Source organism: Melospiza melodia, chromosome 4 (genome assembly GCF_035770615.1).
Source record: "Melospiza melodia melodia isolate bMelMel2 chromosome 4, bMelMel2.pri, whole genome shotgun sequence".
Classification (NCBI taxonomy): Eukaryota; Metazoa; Chordata; class Aves; order Passeriformes; family Passerellidae; genus Melospiza; species Melospiza melodia.
In genome coordinates, this window is record NC_086197.1 from 15,747,280 (window position 1) to 15,765,070 (window position 17,791).

General features: G+C 36.3%; 1 protein-coding gene across 2 annotated transcripts in view; it reads left to right on the top strand.

Moving 5' to 3' along the window:
• Positions 1–17,791, top strand: part of GNPTAB (N-acetylglucosamine-1-phosphate transferase subunits alpha and beta) — a 40,317-nt gene that overhangs the window by 17,365 nt on the left and 5,161 nt on the right. For both annotated transcript variants that reach the window (XM_063154005.1, XM_063154004.1), the window contains exons 8-18: positions 3,348–3,509; positions 5,181–5,360; positions 6,318–6,488; positions 8,168–8,291; positions 9,459–9,662; positions 10,603–11,711; positions 12,686–12,885; positions 13,140–13,359; positions 14,376–14,489; positions 15,121–15,206; positions 16,074–16,172. In XM_063154005.1, coding sequence (XP_063010075.1) covers positions 3,348–3,509; positions 5,181–5,360; positions 6,318–6,488; positions 8,168–8,291; positions 9,459–9,662; positions 10,603–11,711; positions 12,686–12,885; positions 13,140–13,359; positions 14,376–14,489; positions 15,121–15,206; positions 16,074–16,172 — 2,669 coding nt within the window. The remainder of the gene's footprint in view (positions 1–3,347; positions 3,510–5,180; positions 5,361–6,317; positions 6,489–8,167; positions 8,292–9,458; positions 9,663–10,602; positions 11,712–12,685; positions 12,886–13,139; positions 13,360–14,375; positions 14,490–15,120; positions 15,207–16,073; positions 16,173–17,791) is intronic.

Below are 17,791 nucleotides of genomic sequence, written 5' to 3' on the forward strand. Positions count from 1 at the left end.
TTTTATTGTCTGTATGTTCTTAACTGAGTGTTAGGAAGCCACTAGATGGAGGTGTTACTCTGGTTGTGCAGCTGATGCTGCTGAGCTGTTTCTTTAAGACCTTCCCTTGGGCCTATATGTGAAGAACAACTGAATATTTCATTTTCACTTCCCCCCTGCCCCCAGCCTTAACTACATTTCTAAAGGAGACTATTATTCAGCCTAAAGAGATGCTTGTAATTTAAAAACTACATTTGTTTAAGAACTTGATTTCTTTGCTTTTGGGTTTGTTGAGGCTGTCATGCTAACAGTTTTTCACTGAAATTGTACAGAGTAGTGTACAAAATTTTTGGAGAAAGTAGATTTTTTTTCCTTCAAGATTTAATATCTTGATTGCTTCAAGGACAAACTAAGAGCTTGTAGCTCTCCCTCTTTGCAAAATGTCATGTCCTTTAATCCACATGCACACACACATACATAATATAGACAAGTTAGAAACTTAGAAATGTCTTAATGACCTTGTCTTACTAATGGAAGTAAAGCCACATGGGAAACTGCAGGCACAGTGACGTTGGGTGTTTTCTGTCCTCACTGGAGGATGCAGGATTTGGGATCCTTACTGCTGCTCATCAGTGTTTCTGGAGCAAACAGGTGGCTCCAGGAGATGGTGTTATGATCACACAGATGTAGCAAGTAAACTTTGTAGAAAAAAACCCTAAGGCATTTCATTAATTTTGACTCAGAAATGACCCTCCTACTGTGTCATCTTAAAAAGACCACATGAGACATTTGTGAAGACAACAGTGGTTTGTATTTGTAAAACTTTTTGTAACTCTTCAGCATATGCTTCCTTTCCCTTGCTATGTAGGCATATGAGTTTTCCTAATAGCCACGCTGGAGTGGGAAAACGGGAGCTTCTTTTTTCCTTAATAGTCAGCTTTCATTAAGAAGATAAGGTATAATCATTTAAGGACTGGTTAGGAATCTGAAGTCCCATCTCAGACTCTTGAGGCCTCTTACCTTGAGAAAGTGGAAATGAAGATGTTTACTTCTGCATGGGGTGTCTGAGCTCATCTGGCTCCTAGTCTAGCAAGCTAGGAGTGAAACATGCTGGCTCCATGCTGGAGAGCATGCATTTCAAGCTCCCTGGTGGAGATAATGCAGTTTTCCTGTCTCTTCAAGTATATGGTAAAAATGTGTCCCAGTGGTGGTTTGGATGTGTGCCTGCAAGGTGAGGTCTCAGCCCACCTGCATTAGCAGAGGCTCACCTGGTCACACTGACTCTCTGCATCTACCTTCTTGTTCTTCTGTTCTGTTTGCACAATGCCTTTGGATCTGCTGACCTGTTATGGCAGGATGAAGATGTTCTCTGGAAGGTAATATTTTAAGGGAATGGGTGATTGCATCCATCCCTATAGAGAGGAGGTTGATACCTGTGAGATGTTAAAAAAATCTACCAGGAGACAATTTCATTTTGTTTGTACCAGCAACAAAATGCTTGGAGCAGAACTTGAAATTTATTATAATCTAATTAGTTATTTCACCAGATAACTTCACTGTAGTCTAACTTTATTGGTAGTCTGCTTAGGAAAAGACTGGTTTCTTCAAAAGGTATCACTGGAAAAAAAACCCACTTTGATGTAATAAAAATGGTCTATTCAGTGCAGGGGTTAGCTAAACTCTGATGCTGAGAAATGGAACATCTTTTTCCACTGCTTCCTGTATGTGCTTGGAATATTGTAAATTAAAAACTACAACATACATGCTATGTTAGTGGGGGGTAAGTGTTTGTTATAAATCTAAGTAGGAGTTTGTAGTACAGGTACTCATTTTGCCAAGTTTGGGAGCAAGTTAAAGAGTAACTAAATGTTCTCACATGCTTTCAAAGCTCTAACATGGTAATATTTTTGGTTTGTTGTATGTATGATTTATGAGAGAGATTCTAAGGGACAGTGTGACACCGTTGTATTGCTAAATAAAGCACATGCCCAGTGCTGGCAGCTTTGCAATCTGCAGCATTTCAGTCCTGATATTTTTGGAGGTTGCTGCCTGCAGTCAGTAACCATACCTCAGCCATTCAGCTACTGAAGCCATCCTTTCCACCCATAAGTTCAGATGATTCCCTGGAAGGTCTGAGATTTATCAGATTTTTCTAATGACAGGCCTCATAAGTCAGATTGAAAGATCTCAAATAGCACATGAGTCAAAGCATCAACAGCTTTAAAATGTCACAAGTGGAACAGCTGGTCTTGCTAAGGGAAGGGCTGCTAACTCTGGGACAAGTGTTGTTTTAAAATGAGCAGAAAGGATCAGATTAAAAAAAATAAAACCACTTAGAATTGTTACGATGGGAACTGTGATGTTTTTGGGTTTTTTTGAACATGATTATTCAAATTTGATAGCTTATGAATTGCATTTACACTGAAAATTTGGTAGAAGTGTTTGTTTTATGTTGCCTGAAGGAACAAAAATTAAGCATAGCATCAAATAAATATTAATGATTAACTGTGTTTATTCTTAATTAGACTGTTGAATGCACACACTTGGAAAATCAAAGTGCAGTCCTGCTTTTAGCTTGATTGGATCTGCTCATCTTACTCTGTATGGTAAACACAGCATTTATTGGGTTATGCCATATTTTGGGGAGCTGCTTTGATGCCCTGTGATCTGTAACCTACACTCACTGCTAGGGTGTGTAGTGCAAGCCCTGATCCTGTGCATTATGAGATCTGATATACAGACTTACTGGTGGCAGGAGATGAAAACAGCCAGCAGATCAAACAGTCCACAACTAAGAAATGACCTTAGCAGCACATTGGCAACCAGCACTAAGGGCTTGGAGACCCACATGGATTAGCTCTGGAGCCCTTTGTATCTCAGATTTCAGAGCTCTAGGTTGAACTAACTGTAAACCATTCTGAATGTTTCACACTTCTGACAGTGACAATACATCAGTGCCCCAATTTTCTGGGAAGATCATTCCTTGTTTAAGATGGGGGGAAAAAAAAGGACAATTATTTCCATCACATAATATAGTATTGATAAAACATGAATTCTGTTTTTGGAATGACAGAGAATGGATGGGGATTTACTATTTGTTTACTCCTGAAATATTTAAAACATGGAAAAGTTTACCATTGCTGGATCATTGTGTAAAGAGACATTTACTTTATAAAGTGAAAATTAAGCATAATGTTTTGTATCTTTAAATGTTTTTTAGGTCCCATTTTACTACCTATTTTTGTGTTGTTACGAAATTGTAGCTCTTAAAAAGCAATGCTTACCAGTCATTCTTCTAAGAAACTCTAGTAAAAATAATACAACAAAAAGGTGGAAGAGTGCTGCTGGAGTTTTCTCTGCTTGTATAGTTGCAGCTCTATTCAGAAGCCAGTGTGGCTCTCTTACAACTGAATAACCCCAAGGGTTTCCAAGAACTGAGCAAGCAAGCAAAGAAGAACATGACTATAGATGGGAAAGAACTGACACTTAACCCTGCTTATTTGCTGTGGGACCTCAGCTCTGTCAGTCAGGTGGGTAAATTCTCTTACAGAAGGTAAATGCTACAACATTTTACAACTGCAAACAGAGGCTAACTAGTCAATGACGAGGAACAAGGGATTTTTTCCAGAGGCTTGGAAGTATTAAGAATCAAATATTTATTAGCTTGTAAGAAGATATCACAAGAACACTGTCCAATTCTCAAATAATTGGGAAAGAAGGATCAGACACTGTGATACTTAATTTAAGTTTTCATGTTCTCTACTAAGTGAAAAATGTTGCCCTCTGCATATATTCTGATAAAGCTGTGTGTAGTAAAGTCCTGAAAGGCTTCACTGATCCTGACTGGCAGATAAGCAGGCTTCTTGTGTGGGGAGATTAGAGGGTTTTTTGAACAAACATGATTGTCTTGTTCCCAGTATATTCCTTAAACTTTTTTTGCTTTACAGCATCATTTATGCTGAGCAAGTGCTAATGGCTTCTCTTTCAAAAATGTTGAAGTCTTGAAATACAGATAGATGTCTGTAAGGAAAGGAGGTTTACTTTAAATGCTTTTGGTACAATGAAGGATGTTTGGTTTAAGAACAGGAAATTAAATAACAAGGTGTCTGTTTCAAGATAAGATATTTTTTAGTCTTTGGGTTTCTCCTTCTGGTGGAATTTAATTTTTAATGGTAAATGTCAAGTGGCATGGTTAGTCTGCCCACTCCTGAAAAGCTTGTTGTCTGTCTTCGTATCCTGTGACCTGGGCTTTTGGGGAATTCTTCCTGGTTAATACCAACCCTGAGCTCAAACTTTATATTTCCCCATGTTGAAATTGGGGTTAATTTTGTGAATAGGTACCTAGCTAATGGCTGCTGGTGCTGCTAAAATGTTTTCAGTCATTACTCTTTTGTGAATGTGAAAGCTGTGTTACTGTACATATTAGAAAACTTCTGTACAGTGTGTAGAATCTGCAGTGAAAATGGTAATTATTAAGCATTCAACTATTTTCTTGAATTTTCTGTTTCATTTGGGCTTTAGAAAAGTTCTTTTTAGGCAGCCTTACTTGTTGGTTTTAGGAGAAGTCATTTAGCTTTCATAAAAGTGAAAAGAAGCACGTTCCAGTGTCATAAACCTAATTTTGTTACCTAACTGATAAGTTTCTAACTGAACAGTTTTCTATTTAATAAAAATATATGGAAACATTTGGCTATTTGATAATGAATATTAGGCTAAGTTCTGTTAATTTTCTCCTGCTTAAATTCTTTCAAATAATAGAGCAGGGGATAATTGAAGAGCAGCTACATCATGACACTTCCAGTATATCTATATTAGGTGACATTTATATACAGCTCATGATGCAATGAACTTGAAACTGGATTTCTGAAAGGTGATGTTACTGGTTTGAAATGCAGGAGGGGGTGTTTTTTCTGCTTCATTCTTCAAGAACTTCTTTCAGCATGGTCAGCAGACATCCTAATGATACCAGGTGCTCAGCCAATGATGTCAGAACACTGTATTGTTCACCTTGATAATTTGGAAGAATATGATTCTTTATAAAAATAATGATTATTATCAACGTACTTTTTATTTTTGAATTTCCAAGTCCTGAAGTGCTTATGCACCCATATGCCAAAGCACAGTGTCCTTACCTAGCTGGATCAGAACTTTAGTGCCCTATTTAAAACCTAAGAAAATATTTTTTTTTTTTCTTTTTGAAGTCCAAGCAGGATGAAGATGTCTCTGCCAGCCGCTTCGAGGACAACGAGGAGCTGCGCTACTCCTTGCGGTCGATAGAGAGGCACGCGCCCTGGGTGCGGCACATCTTCATCGTCACCAACGGGCAGATCCCTTCCTGGCTTAACCTGGATAATCCTCGCATTACTATAGTCACACACCAGGTAAAATTCAACAGCACTGCCACTCTGAAAGGGCCAGCAAAGATATCCTGTTTGATTTGAAATGCAGTTATTTGGATGAAGGTGACAGCCTCTTCCCTCTCTCACCCGTGGTTTTATCATGTATATCCTTCCATTTGGGCTGAACAGATAGCTGAACATATATCAACCCTGTATTTAGTACACTCTTTCAAATATTGAACCTTCAGCTAACATATACCCATGTCTAATTTCCTTACAGAGTCTATTTATAAAAACCTGGGGAGAAGAAAATGGAATCTGAATCTGTAAACAGTTTCTCAGAACCAGTAATAACCTAATAAGCTTGTGTTGAGACAGGATGGATTATAATTACTGGAACTAGGAAGATGGCTACAAAAAAAGTAGCTATGCATTGTCGAAATGTTATTTAAAAAGGGAAGAGAAGTCCTTCAAGCTTCCTGAATAAGTGAAACCAAATCCTCTAGGAGCATATTAGAAATTGAGGAGTACTTCTGGTATCTGAATATGCCATAGGAATTCTGCACAACCAAAGTGCTAAAGAGCTACTAATTCAACTTGTTCTGCTGTCTGCTGGTGAAGTTACTTGAAAAAGATGGAGCAATCCTGACTTTTTGAATGCTGTGACAGGTTCAGTTTGCTAGAAATTTTGTGCAGCCTGAAATTAATGAGAATTATAAATGTGTACTCTGAGCCTGGTCCAGTACTCACTGAAAGGAGTGTGTGAAAATTCGTGACTTCGTGAGCAATCAGGTGCAATTTCTTAGTTAAGCAGAAGAACTAAAAATGGTTTTGTGTGGGAAAAAAATAGTTATTCAAGTATTCTTTTCCTTTGCTTTAATATCTTTTTACTTTTGCATTTATCCTCATTCTTGATATTTTTTTTTTAGTAGATAAGTATCAAGTATTTGTGCACCTGACTGAAACAGTTTTTCGTTATTCGGGATTTTCTTGTTTCAGGAAATATTTCAGAATGTGAGTCACTTGCCTACCTTCAGTTCACCAGCTATTGAAAGTCATATTCATCGTATCAGTGGCCTTTCTCAGAAGTTTATTTATCTCAATGATGATGTTATGTTTGGGAAGGATGTTTGGCCTGATGATTTTTACAGTCACTCTAAAGGTCAAAAGGTAAGCGTTTATGACAAGATATTTTAGCAGAAGTAGAATTTTTCTTCTCTAATGATAAAAGTGAAAAGAATGCTACTTTGAAAAGGAGAGCACTAACTCCCCCTTTTATTTCTAAAGGTTCACTGTTCTTAACTAGAGAACTGTTGGCTAAGGTTCAGGGTGTGGAAGGCTCTTCTCTGTATTAATATGTATGCTTTTTCATGTTCACTTCTACATTTGGGTGATTATAGTGGTTCCTCTGTCAGGATTCACTTTAGTTTCAGTGTTATTCTCGAATTCTCTTACTTCCTGTTGGAGCACTGGTAAGACTGATGTGGTGTTTGGCAGTTGCCAGTCCTCCTTCCTTGCAATTTTTTTTTTTTTGGTGGGAAATACTCAAAACAAACAAGAATTGTCTTTTCTGGGGGAACACTGAGGTCAGATGACATTTAAACTGGTCCTAAGTTTACCATTAATTGCCTCTGTTTAGACACCCATAGTATCTTTGCCCAATTTGTATATAATCATATATATGTATGTATGTATATATATACGCAATGTATATAATTGCTAAAATAATATATATTGTTTCAGGTTTATGAATGTAAATTAATTTAGTCTTTCAGTAAACCCGTTGTCAACAACTGGGATTTAAGCAAGGAAAACAGGCTGAGGAAACATTAGCAATAGTTATGCATAAACACTCTGGCTGCCAGCAGGGTTTTCATCCATTAGCTTGATCTACAAGAGTGACATGGAGGAAAAAAATGAGGATTTATGTATTATTCTTTCTATTAAAGCAGTGGGTACACAAGGCACCAGAAACCAATGAATTAAACATTTTATGCAGGCAGATGTGCATAAAATACACACAAATACAGAAGGGCAAAATTAGTTCAAGCTACATTAAAATAACTGTTTCGGTGCCTGGGGATGTTAGGAGGCTTTTGGTTGTTTTAAATCTCTAAGAATGGAGACATATAACTGCAAAACCATATTGTTACATTTGTATTGTTCTTTAGTTATTCATCCCAGTTGTGATGATGAAGTCAGCTTAGGTGCAGTGTTGTTTGTGATAGATAACCTGATCAGCAAGTATAACTGTAGGAAGATGTGCTGTTAAAATCTTGAAACAATAAATTCTAAAGGAAAATATGTGGGGTTTTTAATGCCTCCTCAGTTGAAAGAACACACACATGCACACTTCTTTTTTATCCTGCCAATTCTTAGGATTATTTAAGTCATAGAGGATGAGATGCTTCAGGGATTATGTTCAACATGTGCTGCTCATCTCATGACTAGTTAGTAATGAAGAAACATTTTGAGTCAGGAGAATGAGTGAACTGCAGAGCTATTTCAGAGTTTAAGTTCACCCTTCCTATCTGACAAAAGAGAAGATATTCATTTTTAATTGGAATGTGGTTTGCAGAAGTAGCTTTGGGAAGTTCTACTTTCCAATTCTGCCTGTTGCTGCTTTGTTCTGCCTGTCTGGCCTTGGGTATTCTTCAGTTCTTCCTTTCTTTTGAAAGGGATAACATTTGCTTTACAGAAAATGGAGTTTAAATTCTATTTACAAAGTTCTGTGAAATCTTAAGGCACTGCACACAGGGAGACATTACTGTAAATCTCCATATTCAAAGAAACAAGCTCAGTTGACTTCAATTTGCCAGTCATTGTCTCAGACTTTGATGTTGTTTCAGGTGTACTTGACTTGGCCTGTGCCAAACTGTGCTGAGGGGTGTCCTGGCTCATGGATTAAAGATGGTTACTGTGATAAAGCCTGTAATAACTCAGCATGTGATTGGGATGGAGGTGATTGCATTGGTAAGACAGCAATGTTGAATTTAGGAAAAGTGAGCTGTTTGTTTTTCCTTACAGGAATAATTCTGTAATTTGTCTTTTTCATATAACTGCAGTATTTGCCTCCTTTAGTAATAAAGAAAAGTTGACTTACAGATTAAACCTTATTTCTTGTAAACCACAAATTTCTATGGAGAATGACAGGAAATAATAAGGCATAGGATAATCTTTCTTGAGGTATCAAATTTGACTAGCTGAATGAAGGGGTTTTGAAATTTAAATTATTATATATTAATATGCTAAATATATTAAGTATATTAATATATACTATTCTATATATTAATTATTATAATTATATATAATTAAACATTACATATAATAATATACAAAATACTTATATTATTATTTTATATTAATATCCAATAATCAACACTATATTATAAATATTATATATAACAATTATATATATAATATATATAATTGTTATATTGTATTGTTATATAATATTATTGTATAACATATATCATATATATTATATAGTATATAATATATATAATTGTTATATTACATATAATTATTATATATAATATTTATAATATAGTTATATATATTATATTTAACAACTATATATAACAATATTTTATATAAATATTATTCTACAGATAAGATAAATAATATAAATAAATATTATTTTATTATATTAATATAAAATAATTGATGTATTAATATAATAACTTATTTATTAATATACCAAGTATTATATACTTGGACTCCTAATTCATATAATGGATTGTGAAGCTGCCCTATTAGTTCCTGGACCAAATTTTCAGGACTGCAGTGTAATAAAATGAAGTGGTACTCCCAAATTGAGGAAGTGATGCCTTTCTAGGAGACTGAAAAGTCAAGACTGCAAGCACAAGGAGTAGTAAATCAGTTTTCTGCCTGCATTTTTGAAGTTAAGATATGTTGGCACTTAGGAAACAAGTGAAAAGGTTATCCTAAGCTTCTACTCCGAGTTTAAAATCTACAGTATGCACAAACTCTCAGAAGTCTAGTTAGGCTTTGCCCCTTTTTAATTTCATTGATGATTGTTTAGCCTTCAGTCTGGCTTTAACATGGTGGCTTTAGTATGCCTTTCTCCAGTAATCTGAAATTCTTACTCTGGTGGGTGTTTTGTTCCCTTTTCTCTAGGTAACAGTGGGGGTAATCGCTATGTTGCTGGTGGAGGAGCAGTTGGAGGTATTGGCAATGGCCCACCATGGCAGTTTGGAGCAGGAATCAGTGGTGTTTCATACTGTAACCAAGGCTGTGCCAATTCCTGGCTAGCAGACAAATTCTGTGACCAGGCCTGCAATGTCCTCTCTTGTGGATTTGATGCTGGTGACTGTGGCCAGGGTATGTAAAAAGCATTGCTGATGAGCTTCCTGTGGCGATTCTCTTGAAGTGCCTGACCTTTCCTGGTTCATCATTACTTTCAGACTGTACAATGTCTGTACAAGCATCTTTACTTGACTAAGGACAGTTGAATTGATTAAGCCTGCAGCAGTTAAGAGGTTTCAAGAACCTTTCTAATGCTGACAGTGTGAGTTCAAGTCAGGCTCTGGGCTCTTGCCAAAGGCTGCTTTGAGTCACAAGTGAACTTGTCTGAAGTTCATTTGGATATGAAAGATTAGCAAGGAGTGAATAAAGTGATTTAAAGTGCTGTCTGGTGAATGCAGAAGAAGATTTTTCCTCTTTGGAAGAGCTCCCCTGTGTTTCAGCTGGGACAAATGTGTTTCTGGTGATTCTGTTGCTAGCAATGAGGTTTTGTTCCTCTGGGAGATGACAGATAATCTGTGTTCTGATGTGAGAGGGAAAAGTTCCTTTCAACCTATCTGATTTTGAAAAATTCAAATCAAGATGCAGCGCTGCAGCAGTGAACTCCAGCTGTTATAACATTACTCTCCTAAAATGTGGCAGAAATGTAATTGGGGCAAGTTGCTTATGACTGATACATAATTTTAAGTGAGGTGATAATAAGACACTTTAGGCTCTTCAAGTAGAGATTGAAAGAGTGGTGAATTATCCTGGCTTTTAGAATTAGCATGGGAGTGTCTGGTAGCATTACATATCTGAGTATGTCCTAGTCATCCGTTACTGAAGATAAGTGAGCAAGAAGTTGGAAACTAGAATAAGTGTTCTTTCACAAAGCTATCTCCCTGTTAATATAGTGACTGTATATATATATATATATATAAATATACTGTTTAAAAAAAGAGTGAAAGATAAATGTTATGCTGAAAATTGACAGAAATTTGTTTTGTTTGTTTTTTGGGTTTTGTTTTTTTTTTTCCAGATCACTTTGAGGAGATGTACAAGGTGATGCTTCAGCTTAATCAGACCTACTATGTTATTCCCAAAGGTGAATGTCTGCCCTACTTCAGCTTCAGTGAAATAGCCAAGAAAGGAATTGAGGGTTCATACAGTGATAATCCAATTATCCGACATGCTTCAGTTGCTAACAAATGGAAAACTATCCACCTAATCATGCATGGTGGCATGAACACAACTGTCATCTATTTTAATCTTACATTCCTAAATAAAAATGATGAAGAGTTTAAAATGCAAATAGCTGTTGAAGTTGATACGAGGGAGGAACCAAAACAAAACACAACTTCCATGCAAAAATCTGACTCAGATTTTAAAAGTGTAACTTCAGTACCAGAAGCTGAAATGATATTTGAGGATATTCCAGAAGAAAAACGCTTTCCAAGAGTCAGGAGACGTAGAAATGGCACAAAAGAGAGTGTACCTGAAGAGTTGATAATCCCATCAGTAAATGTGTCTCTTCTTCCTGAAGATGTCCAACTAGAACTGCAGAAACTGGACTTAAAACTCCTAAATGGTGATATAACTCAGAAAGGATATAACCTATCCAAGGCTGCTCTCCTGAGACCTTTCCACTTTTTAAGCACAGCAAAGAGTATTGTAGGCCTGGAAAAAAAGGGCATGCATAATCATTCAGAAGATCAGAAGAACCAGAGCAGCTGGGAGAAACCTTATAAAGATGTAAATGATGACAAAATAAAAAGAGTGAAAGCAAAGGAAGAAGTTCCTTCGAGGCTTATGGGAGCAAAGGGGACTGTTGTGACAATGAGCACAAATAAACATATTTATAAAGTACAGCCTAAAGCCACATTTCCATCCCAGAGCATGGGGAAAAGAAATGAAACTAGAGAAAAAGTATTGAATGCACTCATATTAAGGGAAACACAGAAATCAAAACATACTGGGAATTTGAATACTGGAGAAGACACACAGGGGATGGAAGGAATAAAAGAGCATGAGCAGGTGGATGCAAATATGAAGGAGGGGCCAGTGGGAAGAAAATTACAGTCTTATGCTGGAAGTTACCAAGGCTTTTTGCCATGGGAGAAAAAGAAGTATTTCCAGGACCTTCTTGATGTGAGTATCTTAATGTTATTCCTTACTGGAATAGTTGCATCTTTCTGCATTTATTGGAATATTGTTCATATGATTTATACATTTGAAATGTGCTTTGCTTTTGAGGCAAATGCTGGGATTTTTTTTTTAAAGATACCTTTCACATAAAATGTGACTTGTTTATGATCTGGGCCTCTCTTAGCTAGGTGGTAAAAGCCAAATAACTAATTTGTTGTCTTTCTACTACCTTTTCTTGGTCAAATTCATTTTTTGTTTGTAGTATGTTGTCACAGGGCTATTGCTCAGACACATAGCACTATAACAGGTAAATTTTGTTTTGATTGCATTTATGCAATTATGGATTCAGGTTTAAAAAATGCAGAGAATAGATATAATGATAAATAATTAAATTCTAATAGTTAAATTGAAAGTCTGCAAAGAAACTGCTTATCTAGATTGTGTCAAGAAAATGTATAGGAAATTTCCTCTGCTTCCATCCCAAGTTTTTTGGCAGTTTTGAAAAGCTCTAGAAGACAAGATATTGCACTTCACTTGGTAGCAGCTGCTTCACCCTATTTCACATAGAAAAGGGCTGTGTTTTAAAAATACCCTCCATGTTTCTCTGAGATTGAATTCTGCATGAAGAATCTTTATATTCATAGGATTTCAGTTTATCAAATACGGATGAATAATCTGCAAAATAAATGTGATGACAAATAGGGCCCTAAGTGTGTATGAGGTGTCAGAGCACAAATATTATGGGAAGCCTTTTATAGAGTAGTTTACCTCAAAGTATGAAAGCTTTAAGGGAAACTTTCTTTTATTGCTTTTTAAAGGAAGATCTAAGAACTATGAAGAAAAACATTAAAAAATTCTCTTACCAGTTTCAGGTATTGAAAAGTTGGCAGCTGGCTGAAATATCATTTTTTCTGTGTCTAGCGTTTTCTGACTTTTTCAGTAATGTAACCTAGATTTATGTCTGTCCTGCTCTTTAGGAAGAAGCGTCATTACTCAAACAAATGTCATACTTTACTGAAGGTAAACATTTTGGAAGGCAGCTGAAAGATACATTTGCTGATTCCCTTCGATATGTCAATAAGCTGTTAAACAGCAAGTTTGGATTTACATCTCGCAAAGTCCCTGCTCATATGCCTCACATGATTGACCGTACGGTTATGCAAGAGCTCCAGGATATGTGAGTGTGCTTTTGCTTGGAAAAACGTCAAACTGTGGGAAATTCCACCTTTCTGTTGCTTTGCTGTAGCCATTTCCAGTGTGCTAATGGCTACTGATAAAAATTATATTTTGGAAAAGGAAAAAAGAAATTTATTACAGCATGATAGTTGGGATACAATGAGATTTTGAAATTCTGGATAAGACTTTATTTTTAGGTAAGGAATGTTTTCTTCAAGAAATGAGTGTGCTAAATGAGTTTTCATTCTAATCTAGGTTTCCTGAGGAGTTTGACAAGACATCATTTCACAAAGTGCGTCACTCTGAAGATATGCAGTTTGCTTTTTCATATTTCTACTATCTTATGAGTGCAGTTCAGCCACTGAACATTTCTCAGATCTTTGATGAGGTTGATACAGACCAGTCAGGCATCTTGTCTGACCGAGAGATTCGCACACTGGCCACGAGGATCCATGAACTGCCATTAAGTTTGCAGGTACTCTTTCCTTGCTGATTAACTTTTAGAACAACTTCAAGTCTTATCCTTGCTTGTAGCATCAGTAGCATTTGGCAATTTTTAAATATTACCTGGAAAATATAGCATTGTGTTCTAATTATCATTGTTTGGTTGTTTTTTTCTGTGGAGCTTTTGATTCCAGGAGAGTAAAGTATGCAGCTTCAGAAAAATGGCTCACTGCTGTCTAAGTTCAAGAAAACAGCGTGAGTTTGTCAAAAAAAAAAAGTTCACTGCCAATAGTTGGATCTTGCTGTGCTTACTGTAGTTTCTGCACATAGTAAAAGATAATTCTTGCCCTGAGCAACTTGTGGTCTAAAGAAAGAACTGAGAAAAAGGATTGCAAGGAGGTCTTACTAGTAAATAGTGTGGATAATGTACAAAGACTCATGCTTCTGTTCTTCTAGCAACCTCATAAACAGAGACACTGTTTTTGTAGGACTTGCATTCTTAAATATACCAGTAGAGAGAAAAGTGTGCTGTTTTTTCTTTACAGAGAGGAAATTATTCAAACCAATGAAACAATTTGTTTGTGACACAGGGCTCAAAGTCGTTGGCATAGTTGGAATACAGCTCTGCTTTAGTGCATTCCTGGCCTGTACCTTAATCAGAAAATCTTCCTGTCCTTGCAGTTAACTCTGCTGTTTGTTTGCCTGATTTGGGATTTAATGTGCCAGTGTTGATTTTGGAACTCTGTACTGTCCTGAAATTATTAGTAAAGGTGTGCTCTTAATTTTAAATGAAAATGACATTAAGTCATACCCTATCTGGTCTCAATTAAACTCTGTACTGGGCATTTGCTTTACTTTATAGGGAGTCCCACTGACTTAGCACTTACTGAAATGGGATCTGCTGAATATTAAGTCTTCTGTGGACAGTAGCATGGAAACTTACGTAGCTAACATGAAATACATTTGTGCACCCTGCGTTTTTAGAACTATGTCACTGAGAGAATCATTAGGATTTTAAATTATTTTTCCCCTCTTTTTTTCTGTTAGGATTTGACAGGTCTAGAACAAATGCTAATAAATTGCTCAAAGGCTCTCCCTGCCAACATCACTCAGATCCATGTTATTCCTCCAACTCAGGAAGCATATTATGATCCAAACCTGGTAAGAAACATTGATCTTAAAAGGTGCTTATTTTCTTTCTTGAGTGTGTATTTACTTTACTTTAAAAACTGGTTTGATTTCTAGAAGGAAAGTATTTACAGAAATTACTGCTTAGTATGTACATGAAGTATTACAAAATGAAAATTTTACAGGCTGCTTCCTAACTTACTAACCCTTAATTTTCTTTAAAAGCAGAGAAAAGCTGAGATTTAGAATGTTATTATAATTGGGATTTAAAGTCATCCTTGTTAAGAAAATTTGCTGTTGCAAATGAAAAAGACAGTAAGCCCAACACCTCTCTGACTAGAACTTCCTTTAATAAGTTTTCATCTGAATTATAACTCATTCAAAAAACACCCTAAAATCCAAAAATCTGTGTTGTATTTTATGCAGAATGATGTTGCAATGTTTTTGCTAAAAAATAATTTGTAAAATAGGGAACTGTGATGTTACACACCATTATTGTTTTGTTTTTTCCCTCCACAGTTGATAAAAAAGCTATAACTTTTGATTCCAGGAGAGTAAAGTATGCAGGCCCCTCTAGCTGTAATACAAGTTTTCTTACAAAGTACACCTTTATAACACTGTGTAATCTTCAGTAACCCATAGTCTAAACAGTGTTTTCTTCCAGCCTCCAGTGACCAAAAACCTAGTGACTAATTGCAAACCTGTGACTGACAAGATTCGTAAGGCTTACAAGGACAAAAACAAATACAGGTATGTTGTGGCAGTTCTGTGAAAAGGATGCTTTGTGTTGTAAAGCCATAGGAGGAGGGATGCATACACACATAACCCAAGACTGCATGTGTGTGCTAACAAGGCTTAGCTCAACCTATTTTAGCAGTGGAACTAAAGAAACATACTGTTGTTAACTTAAGTATTTTTCATTGTGTAGAATGATGTGGGTTTTTTCATATTTTGCTTAGTGGACTAAATACTTCCATGTTACTTGTCATCTTGGGCCATTTCCTCATTTGTGCTGTACAACAGTAAGCCAGAGTATGTTTGGGTGGCTAGAGAGTGAATGCAGTTCATGTGGCATATCAAGAAGGAAACAGCCTTCCTGTACCTAGAAGTTGTAAATCTACTTCATCCTTCCTTCTACTGAAGCTTAAAAAAAAAAATAAAAGAAAGAAGCATTTTAGTTTTAACTACCTTCTACATTTCCTGTGAGATGGGGGAGTGACAGTGGTGTGAGCTTTGTAAGTGGAGGAGGGTCTCAGGTGAGACTTGAAGCCTTCAGGATACTTTCTTACATTAAGATAAGTGAATTGAAAAATATAAGTGTGGTATCTACCACTAGTAAGACTGTTTACCTGGAGTCAATTATATGCTTTCTCTTAGAATTCAGATCTATGATTGATAGGTAACCACCGATCTAAGATATCTACACAGAAGTGGTTCTATGCAAGAGCATTAGCTGAAAAATTTAAATGTATCAATAGAAAGCAAATGGCAAATTTTAATGAAGGTTGGCCAGTCAGGTCAGAAATGTTGCTCAATAGTATTAAATACAAGATTGATATTTACTGAACCAGACTTTAGGCTGTTTTATTAATGTATAAATATTATTTCAACAATAAGGTTTGAAATCATGGGAGAAGAGGAAATTGCCTTCAAAATGATTCGCACAAATGTCTCTCACGTAGTTGGTCAGCTGGATGACATACGGAAAAATCCCAGGTATCCTGTTTTGTGATTTGTGTGAAGTTGTGAGATGGTTTTAATTTTCTGATTTGACTCTTTAAACTTTTTTTTTTTGTATTTAAAATATAATTTATTAACATATATTTCTAAACTGTGTGTTACAGAGTAAGACAAATTTGAACCAAAAGTATTTCTGATTTTTTCTTTCTGACTGAAGCTGACTCATCTCTCTCTTATGCCAGGGGCTATCTCAATAATTAATTACATTTTTATTTACCTAAAATCTTTGAAAACTTAGAAACTTCAGCTATTTTTAAAGCTTTCCTTTTTGCTATTCTAGAGGGCATACCATTTATATTTCAGGCAATTTTATTTTAAAGGAAGAACTTTTTGACCTGGTTTATGCAGGTATTTTACACTAGAAATTAGCTGTGGGGTTTTTTTGGTACTAAATCAGTTTTGCATATTGATTGTGCTTTCAAGCTCTTTTACTACATGGAAAGAATCTTGCTTCTGTCTTCAGAAAACCAGTTTTCTGCCAGTTTAATGAGTTTGGCTGCAAGAAGAGGTGTGACAAGTGGCAAAAGGCAGAGCAAGGAGGAAAGTAGAACCAGGTACCTTGGGCCAGGGAAAGTGAAGCCTCTTTGGGTCACAGAAAGCTGTTGGGTAATCTCAGCTGCCTGTAAAGCTATAGCATAATTTGCATTTGTGGATAAAGAGTAGATTCCTACTTTCCTCTCAACATTTTTGCTGGGTTATTTACTCAGAAAGGGAAATGCTAGTCTTGAGGCATTTTACAGCTGAAGGAAGTTTGTATCTATTGCTATTCTTTCAAAGAGTGCCTTCTGGCTACATAACTCCTGCATTCCAGTAGCCACAATGATCCATTTTAAAAGAAAAGCAGGCAGTGCTCTAGCTCATCCTGCTGCTTTCTTTTCCATCTGTATTTCTTTGTCTGCTGTCTACAAGTTGGTTTTTTTAAAGTTAGGGGTGATTTCAAGTCTTGTGAGGCTCAGAGAGGCCTGAGCAACATAAGTTTCTCACCTTCACAAAGTGTTCACAAAGTGAGAAGGAGTTGATTACCTGGGCTCTATTCCTGTGAAGAACAGTGCAGTACTGTAGCCTTACCTTGTTAACAAAGGAGAGCTGGCACAGTTATGTAGGCATGCCATTTCCTTCTCTTTGCCATGTTTTACTTGCAACAAACCACAAATTATAACCAGTCTCTAAAAGCAGGTTTTTAGTGCTTGTCTTGGAATGAACTAAAAGTGTCATTCACTTACTGATCTCCCAGGAATGTTTGGTTTACACCCTTAAGGCAAAGTGAACATTAATTGTCTAGGCATTAATTCTGCAATATCCGAAGAAATATCACGTTTGGTTTCTTTTGGATGAATTTAAACAGTCTTTCCATTAGCAATGGGCTAATATCTTCATCAGTCCTGTACTTTGCTATGTGTAGCTCTCTCAGTCTGTAAGCAGTATCTCTCTTCCATGAAGCAAAACAGGAATATACACTCTAGGAATACAGCTACTGCATTCCCAGGGCTAATGAGCTGCCAGTCCAAGGGACAAGGTCAGGGATAGTCCAGAGTTAACTCCCAAAATGCTTAGAGTGTAGCCATGATTGCCATAACCAGCTGCTTTGCACAGTA